This window comes from Notolepis coatsorum (genome assembly GCF_963971535.1).
Source record: "Notolepis coatsorum genome assembly, chromosome: 14".
In the NCBI taxonomy this organism is placed as follows: Eukaryota; Metazoa; Chordata; class Actinopteri; order Aulopiformes; family Paralepididae; genus Notolepis; species Notolepis coatsorum.
In genome coordinates this window covers 20,127,497-20,137,174 of record NC_140178.1, presented here as the reverse complement: position 1 = coordinate 20,137,174, position 9,678 = coordinate 20,127,497, and the positions used below count along the sequence as shown (strand labels likewise).

The 9,678-nt window shown below is 45.2% G+C and overlaps 1 protein-coding gene across 1 annotated transcript in view; it reads right to left on the bottom strand.

Moving 5' to 3' along the window:
- carhsp1 (calcium regulated heat stable protein 1) overlaps nt 1–8,507 on the bottom strand; it is a 13,137-nt gene extending 4,630 nt beyond the window's left edge. The window contains 4 exon segments of the mRNA XM_084329346.1: nt 4,347–4,469; nt 6,718–6,826; nt 8,354–8,382; nt 8,384–8,507. Of these exon segments, the coding sequence (XP_084185472.1) occupies nt 4,347–4,469; nt 6,718–6,826; nt 8,354–8,382; nt 8,384–8,454 (332 nt within the window). The 5' untranslated portion in view covers nt 8,455–8,507.
- Nucleotides 8,508–9,678: the final 1,171 nt, after the last annotated feature.

Sequence of the window (9,678 nt, the reverse complement as noted above, 5' to 3'; positions counted from 1 at the left end):
CACGGTAACAAGACACTGACGCATCACCACGGTAACAAGACACCGACGCATCACCACGGTAACAAGACACGACGCATCACCACGGTAACTAGACACCGACACATCACCACGGTAACTAGACACCGACGCATCACCACGGTAACTAGACACCGACGCATCACCGCGGTAACTAGACACCGACACATCACCACGGTAACAAGACACGACGCATCACCACGGTAACAAGACACGACACATCACCACGGTAACTAGACACCGACGCATCACCACGGTAACAAGACACGACGCATCACCACGGTAACAAGACACCGACGCATCACCACGGTAACAAGACACCGACGCATCACCACGGTAACTAGACACCGACACATCACCACGGTAACAAGACACGACGCATCACCACGGTAACAAGACACGACACATCACCACGGTGAGTCAAAGCGACTTTATCCACGACCAGTTTCACCTGCAGGACATTTTGTTTACCTCTCAACGAGCCACTTTCAGACCCAAAGCAGAGCTAGCTTGCATACGTTCCATGGGTCTGATGGGTCAGGCTGTATAGTGGGCTACCCCTACACATTGTAATCCAGGGCCCTCATTTATCAACGCTGCGTACGCACAGATATGTGCGTAAACCGTGCGTACGATCATTTCTAAGCAAAGTGTGGGATTTATCAATATGATCGTGTGCTTGAGATTAAGCATACATCTACACACAGCTCTGACCGTGCGTACATACAGTATGGTACCAAGCGGTAGAATAGGAAAACGGCAACAGAAGCTTTCATGCATTCAAGTTTCAACACCGACGTACTGTTCGGTATGACTCATAATTAATTATAGTTAATTGTAAAATAGAGACATTAGTGTAATTATTGTCAAACCCTATAAATAGCATTTGGAATAGGTCTTTCCGAATGAATGCAGCATGGTTTATCTAATGTTATCGGAATACTTCTCACAGGGAGCTGTTTTCAGAGATAGGGCCGTCTATTTGCACATTCAAGTCCTCTCCAACGTCGGGTCTTTGGCCACCGGCACGGTCCATCGTGATGTCGGAGATGGATCGAGCAATAGACTGTATCACCCGTGTAGCTGTCAAAGCTCCATCACAAATTCAGTTATGTAAATAGAAAGGGATTCCACTCAGTCAATGTACATGCGATGCGCATTTGGCTGATACATGTTGTTGCTGGTGACCGGGAGGAACGCACGCATTGTATTTAATTAAATTGTAATGTTATTACTGGGGTATCTGTGATTAAAATATCCCTTAAATGCAGGTGATCGGGGTTATCCACTGAAGCCATAGTTAATGACTCTGACCAACCCGACCCAACAGGAGCGCAATTATAACGGACTCACGCACACGCACAAGAGCCATTTATAGCGCAGTTGGCCTGCTTGTTTGGTACGGGGGGGGGCAGACGCAGAACACCCACCTCCAAACGCGATGTAAATATTGTCAAATGCTAAATACTATTATTTATTAATTATTTTGTGTGTCATGTTTCCAAATAAGATTGTTCACAACGAAATGCTTTCTACGTTCAATTTGTTGGTTAGATGACCTCGGTGATCAATCTCGCTCTTAGTGAAGTTTCTCATAGTTTGCTTAGCCCATTATTCCACATTCCATGGGGGTGTTTCCTTACCGTATATGGTTAATTAGGGGTGGTTCTGTATGCAAATACTTAGGTCGCTTTCACATATAGTTTTGGTGGACTCGGTGCGGTTCTGGTGGTGAAGTTGCAACATTGTTGCATTCTTCATTTGGTTCGCCTGCGTTCACATAGAGAAATCTGTCAGCGCACCGAGACCTTCTGAACAATGTCACGCGGTCGAAAAGGGCGCTTGTCTATTGGACAGTGGAAATGTGTGTGTGGCTGCAAGCCGTGTGTGTGCGCGCGCGTGTGTGTGGACTGTCTGCGAGCTCTCAAGATCAGCGGAGCGAGTTTTGACATGGCATTGATCCATTGTTCTATTGAAGCACATTACCACCATCCTCTCGCTAAACAACTTGTAGACCAATAATAATAATATAATAATAATAATAATAATAATAATAATAATAGTATTGACGTGGCATTGATCCATTATTAATGCCGTGCGCCTCGGTAATAATAATAAGCCGCGTTTTTCTTCCTTCTTCCCAAGATGCACAGTTAGATATATAGATAGATAGAGAGATTAGATGCAGTGTGCTTGTTTTGCAGTGAGTGCTGCAAGCAGTGGTAATAATAATCACTTCCTATATTTGGTCCGCTGAAGCCGAACCGAGACCTACGTTTTCAGGCGGACTAGAGTTCGCCTGCTTGGTCCGCGGACCGAGTTCGACGCGCATTCACACAGACCCGAAAAACCGGACTATCGAATTCTGGTCCGAAAGTCCGGACCAAACAGCCCCTGTGTGAAAGCGACCTTAGAATCGTGCACGAGCATAGACTGTAAGAACAATTGGTATTTATCAACACGGAGTGTGCGTACGAGTCGGTACGACCTGTGCACGCACGGTTGATAAATCCAGATTTTTCTGTGCTTGGGGCATTCTAAATTCCGGGCGTAGGAACAAAAATAGAACACTTTCTACACATTATTGATAAATGAGGGCCCAGGCCTTTGGTTCATTCCAAAGTTGTTGAAACAGTCCAACTTCAATGGAGAAGTTAAACTTAAACAATGTTTTAAGGGGGGTAGGCTAATTATTAGGGAATGCAACTATTTTTTATTGGAAACAATGGAGCATGGACAGATTTTCATTCCGAATGAACACATTGCATATTCATAGGTATATATATATATTATACTGTATATATGTGTGGATAATATACATATTTTTTCCATCATCCCCCAAATTCCCTGACCCGTCCCACCCATGATTCTTCAGTCAACAGTGACGGCTCCATTGTCACCCCCTCCACCCACGTCCGCAACCTAGGTATCATTCTCGACCCCACCCTTTCCTTCCTCCTGCATGTCAACCAGATCACAAAAACCGCCTTCTTCCACCTCAGGAACATTGCCCGTCTACGCCCCTCACTATCCTTCTCTGCTGCGGAAACACTGACCCACGCACTTATCACATCCCGACTGGCCTACCGCAACAGCATTCTTTATGGCACATCCACCAAAATCCTCAATAAACTACAATATGTCCAAAACGCTTCTGCTCGCATGCTCACCTCCACCCGCCGCTCCGACCACATCACTCCCATCCATCCTCCACTGGCTCCCCATCATGTACAGGAATCATCACCTTCAAAGCCCTAAACAATCTGGCCCCTCCTACCCAGGGGTGTAAAGTACTTGAGTAATTGTACTTTGTTACAATACTTAAGTACTGTTTTTTACTTTACTCAAGTATTATTAGGTTTGTATACTTGTACTTTTACTTACTTTTCAGAGAAAAAAAAAACATACTTTTTACTCCTTACATTTAAAATGCAGACCTACAAAGTACAAATCTCGCAGGTCAAACAATTTTAATTAGTATATTGGTTTGTCTGGCCCAACTAACGTTAACGTTATTAATCCTGCGGCCGCACTTTATTTAAAAACAGCCAATCAAATCCCCATCAATGCTAAATTAACCTGCCCATGCCGATTGGTCCTTGTGCAATACTAGAAAGCGGGGATCTTTGATTAAACAACTGCTATCAGAAGAATAGACAGTCAGAAAAAGTTTTTACTTTGACTTTTTAGTACTTAAGTACATTTTAGAAGTAGAAACGTTTTGACTTTTACTCAAGTGTGTTTTTAGCCAGATACTCTGATTTTTACTTGAGTATGATTTTGAGACGGTAGCAATACTTTCACTTAAGTATAATTTCTGGGTACTTTTTACACCCATGCTCCTACCTCTCGGACCTCCTTCTCCACCACACGCCTACCCGCTGCCTCAGGTCCGCAGATGCTAACCGCCTCCAACCCGTCAGAACTAAGCTCCGGACCTGGGGGGGCGACAGGGCCTTCGCTGCAGCTGCCCCCACCCTCTGGAACGCCCTTCCCAACCGTATCCGTCATGCAGACACTCTTTCACCCTTTCAAGCCCTCAAAACCCACCTTTTTACACTTGCTTTCAACTCATGAACTTTTTGACCCCAACAACATGAACAACAAATTTTATTTTCTCTACTTAAACTGTAATGTATTGTATTGTTTTGTTAAAGCGCCTTTCAGCATTTGGAAAAGCGATATATAAATCCGATGTATTATTATTATTATTAACAGCAACCTCGTGACCCGCGGGATTTCCGACCAAGTGTCAGGCTCTTACACACATACACAACCCCCCCCCCACCCCCCCCCCCTGTGTGTGTGTGTCTCTCTCTCTCTCAACTTACTCCGAGATGTGTACGAAGATGTCGTTGCCCCCGTCGGCCGGCGTGAGGAAGCCGTGGCCTTTGGAGCGAGAGAAACACTTACACACCCCAGTAAACATGGGGCCCTCTGAGGCACGTGCCGTCCTAGAGAGAGAGAGAGAGAGAGAGAGAGAGAGAGAGAGAGAGAGAGAGAGAGAGAGAGAGAGAGAGAGAGAGAGAGAGAGAGAGAGATAGAGAGAGGCAGAGAGAGAGACAGAGAGAGAGAGAATGAGAATGAGAAAGAGAGAGTGGGGGGTGGAGGAATGATAGAGAGGGGGGAGAGAGAGAGACAGAGAGAGACAGAGACAGAGAGAGAGAGACAGACAGAGGAGAGAGAGACAGAGACAGAGAGAGAGAGAGAATGAGAATGAGAAAAAGAGAGAGTGGAGGGTGGAGGAATGATAGAGAGGGGGGAGAGAGAGAGAGAGAGAGAGAGACAGAGAGAGAGAGAAAGAGACAGAGAGAGACAGAGAGACAGAGAGACAGAGACAGAGAGAGACAGACAGAGGAGAGCGAGACAGAGAGACAGAGAGACAGACAGAGAGACAGAGAGAGACAGAGAGACAGAGAGACAGAGACAGAGAGAGACAGACAGAGGAGAGCGAGACAGAGACAGAGAGAGATAGAGAGAATGAGAATGAGAAAGAGAGAGAGTGGGGGGGTGGAGGAATGATAGAGAGGGGGTGATGGAATGATGGATATATTAAAAGAGGGAGGAAGGTCAGGTGGGATGGAGGGGAGAGACGGGAGAAATTAAGGAGAGAGGATATGAACAAATGAGACGGAAGAGAAAGAGAGAGGGATGAGTGAGGATGTGATGGAGGGAAAGAAAGAGGAGGAAGAAGGAATGAGTGAAGGAAGTGATGGAGGGAGGAATGGAGGAAATGATGGAGAGAGGGAGGGAGGAATGAAGGAAGTGATGGAGAGACGGAGGGAGGAATGGAGGAAGTGATGGAGAGAGGGAGGGAGGAATGAAGGAAATGATGGAGAGAAGAATGAAGGAAGTGATGGAGAGAGGAATGGAGGAAGTGATGGAGGGAGGAATGAAGGAAGTGATGGAGGGAGGAATGGATGAAGTGATGGTGGAGGGAAGGGAGGAATGAAGGAAGTGATGGAGGGAGAAATGGAGGACGTGATGATGGAAGGAAGGGAGGAATGAAGGAAATGATGGAGAGAAGAATGAAGGAAGTGATGGAGAGAGGAATGGAGGAAGTGATGGAGGGAGGAATGAAGGAAGTGATGGAGGGAGGAATGGATGAAGTGATGGTGGAGGGAAGGGAGGAATGAAGGACGTGATGGATGGAGGGAAAAAAGAATGAAGGAAGTGATGGAGGGATGATTGAAGGAAGTGATGGGGGAGGGAAGGGAGGAATGAAGGAAGTGATGGATGGAGGGAAGAGAAGAATGAAGGAAGTGATGGAAGGAGGGAAGGGAGGAATGAAGAAAGTGATGGAGGGAGGAATGAAGGAAGTGATGGAGGGAGAGAAGGTGAAATGGAAGGGGAGAGCGGGATGGGATGAGCGAATGAGGGAGGAAGAGAGAGGAGGAGAGACGGGGAGAAGACGGAGGAAAGAACAGAGAGATAAAATAAGAGAGGAAGGAATGAGGCAGGAGAAAAAGAGGGATGGATGGATGGATGGATTAATGAATGGATGAATGGATGGATGGATGAATGGATGGATTAATGAATAGATGAATGAATGGATGGATTAATGGATGGATTAATGAATGGACGGATTAATGAATGGATGAAGGGATGGATGAATGCATGGAGGGATGGATGGATGGTGGTGGGGAAGGCGCGGAGAAGAGATGAGGAATGGAGGGAGAAGGTGAGAAACAGGTGAGGGAGAAAAATATTAATTATTAAAGATTAATTCTTCATCTGGTCTGTTTTCTCGTTTATGTGTGTATGTGTGAGTGTGTATGCTGTTTGTGTGAGTGTGCATGTAATGTATGTGTGTGTGTGTGTGTGTGTGTGTGTGTATATGTGTGTGTGTATCGTGAGTGTGTGTATGTGTGTGAGTGTGTATATGTGTGTGTGTGAGAGAGTGTGTATATGCGAGTGTGAGTGTGTATATGTGTGGGTGTTTGTATGTATAGGCTATATGTGTTGGTATGCATGTAACGTGTGTGTGTGTGTGTGTATTATGTATGTTTGAACAGTGTAGTGCTATTTCTGGAATTGGGGGAGTGCACCTACTGTCCGACAGAGTGTAGACGGTGACCATTTGTGACCACTTGCGTGTGTGTTTGTGCATATGTGTGTGTGTGTGTGTGTGTGTGTGTGTGTGTGTGTGTGTGTGTGTGTGTGTGTGTGTGTGTGTGTGTGTGTGTGTGTGTGTGTCCTCACGCTGAGCAGGTCCTGGTTCTGCGCGTGGGCAGGGGGCTGGGGACCAGGTAGCCCCTCATCGGGGAGGGGGATCGATCTCTGTACCTGCAGACTGGAGGCCGCAGGGACCCTGAGGAACACCAGACACCAGAGTACAACCTCAGAACAACACTGTCACTACACCAAGTACATCAGAACAACACTGTCTCTACACCAAGTACATCAGAACAACACTGTCACTACACCAAGTACATCAGAACAACACTGTCACTACACCAAGTACATCAGAACAACACTGTCACTACACCAAGTACAACATCAGAACAACACTGTCACTACACCAAGTACAACATCAGAACAAAACAGAGTCCATTCTCTTCGGATCAAATAACAAACTCAGCAAGACCGACGGCTTCTCAGTTACAGTGGGTGACAATATTGTCACAAGGAAAGATGAAATTACATACCTAGGTTCCATCCTAGAGGCAAATCTGTCCTGTGACAAAATAGCATCCAATGTAATCAAAAAAGTCAACCAACGAACTCGATCTTGTACCGGATCTCCTCTCTGGTAAACAAGAATACCCTGAAGACTCTGGCAGGAGCACTCATTCATGGGTACTACGACTATGCGTGCACCTCATGGTACCAAAGCACCTCAAAGGCACTAAAAACTAAATTACAAACATCTCAAAACAAACTGGTCAGACTACTGCTTGACCTTACTCCTAGAACCCGCCTCACCCCTGCCCACTTTGACTACCTAGGATGGCTTAGAGTAGACGCCAGAGTACAGCAACTTGCAATGGGCCTGGTCTACAAGATACACTACACGACCAAGGTACCCATGTACATGTCAAAATACTTCCCAAAGGTCAGTGAATACCACGACCACAACACCAGAGGGAGCTCCACAAATCATGTTAAACCCAGATTCGGCACAAACAAAGGACTAAACACGTTTCGCAATTATGCCACATCAATGTGGAACGCCCTACCCAAAGCTGTAAAGGAATGTGAATCACTACCCACTTTCAAAACCACTCTCAAAGAACACCTACGGGAGACTGCAATTCAAAACTGGCCCCTGTAAATGTCCTAACCCAACCCCCTCCAATGTACAGTAAATTACCTAACCCAAGAATACACGAGACCCTCTTCTTAGAACCAAGTATGGTTTCGTCGATATTCCAATGTACAGTTTTGCTTGTACAGTTATACAGTTTCCCCACCCCGCCTACCCAACCCCCCCCACCCCACCCAACCACCTCCAATGTACAGTTCCACCCCCCCCACCCCACCTACCCAACCTCCTCCAATGTACAGTTTCTACGTCAAATGTATATATACTCTCTTTTTTAGACTCTTTTTGTAACACAAACAGTACTGTATTTGCAAATCTGGTATGTCATAAATGTATAGATGTAGCAGTCTGTCTATCTGTATGTCATGTATGTCATATATGTTATGATGAATTGAAAATGGGGGACCCTGATGTAAACAAGACGAAGTCTTTCTCTGGTCTGCATCCCCTTAACAATTGTGTGTATTGAGCTGTACTGTACCCTTCTGCAATCTGTTAATAAAGTTTTCAATCAATCAATCAAACACTGTCACTCCATGTTAAAAGAAGTGACATGATGGAATATGAACCTACCTGGAGACACTGGGGAGATGAGATAAGACCGGAGACCTCGCAGAGGGCATCGGAGGGGTCACTGGTCGTGACCCCTGGATGGGCGTGGCTTGAGAGGACATGATGGAAGAGGCAGCGACCAGAGGGAGGACGTTAAAGCTGGGGGACGCAGGTGGGGGCTAGTGAACAACCTGAGGAATGGAGGAGAGGAAGAAAAGAAAGAAAGAAAGAAAGAAAGAAAGAAAGAAAGAAAGAAAGGAAAGAAAGAAAGAAAGAAAGAAAGAAAGAAAAGAAAGAAAGAAAGAAAGAAAGAAAGAAAGAAAGAAAGAAAGAAAGAAAAAGAAAGAAAGAAAGAAAGAAAGGAGAAGAAATTAGATGAAAGGAATAAGAGAGGAAAAAATAAGAGATGACAAGAGCAGAGGAGAGAAGAAGAGAGAATTGGTTAGACCGTTAGAGCTAGGGATGCTCGATATTGGCTTTTTTTACCGATACCGATATTGTCCAACTCTTAATTTCTAATACCGATATCAACCGATACCGATATATGCAGGGTTTCCCCCCCAAAAAAACTGAATAATTTCAGGTAATTACTCTTGTTGTGGATTTAACACAACATTATGCATACTTTTGACAATAATAAAATCAGAATTAGTTCTTACTTGCTTGCCTGGGTAAATAAAGGTTAAATATGTAAAAAAATATATATAATTTGTTTTGAAAACAGATACCGATAATTTCCCGATATCACATTTGAATGCCAATATCGGTAGGCCGATAATATCGGACATCCCTAGTTAGAGCTTTCACTTGATCATTATGCATTTAATAATAATAGAGCGAGAGAGAGAGATGAGAGAGAGAGAGAGAGAGAGAGAGAGAGAGAGAGAGAGAGAGAGAGAGAGAGAGAGAGAGAGAGAGAGAGAGAGAGAGAGAGGATAGATAGAGAGATAGGGGAGAGCTTTGTTAAATGGAGGGAACTGGGTGTTGAGAAAGGGGGGGGGGGGGGGACAGAGATAACCCCGTATTTACCTACAGGCTGTGGTCTTACATAATCAGCCATTACATCACTGGCTCCACACAGCAATTAGTGAGAGAGTGAATAGAAAACCTCCATCAAGCTCTGCATTAACTGGAATGTTATGAGCGAGAGAGAGAGAGAGATGAAAGGGAAGAATGGAGAGAAAGCACAAATGGGAAAATGGAGAGAGACAAAAAGGAGGGGACTTGAGTGAGTGAGCAGGAAGATAGAAAAAGAGGGGTTTAAAGTTTGGACAATGGTTTCAGTAGAGAGAGAGAGAGAGCGAGAGGGGCGAGAGCGAGAGCGAGAGCGAGAGCGAGAGCGAGAG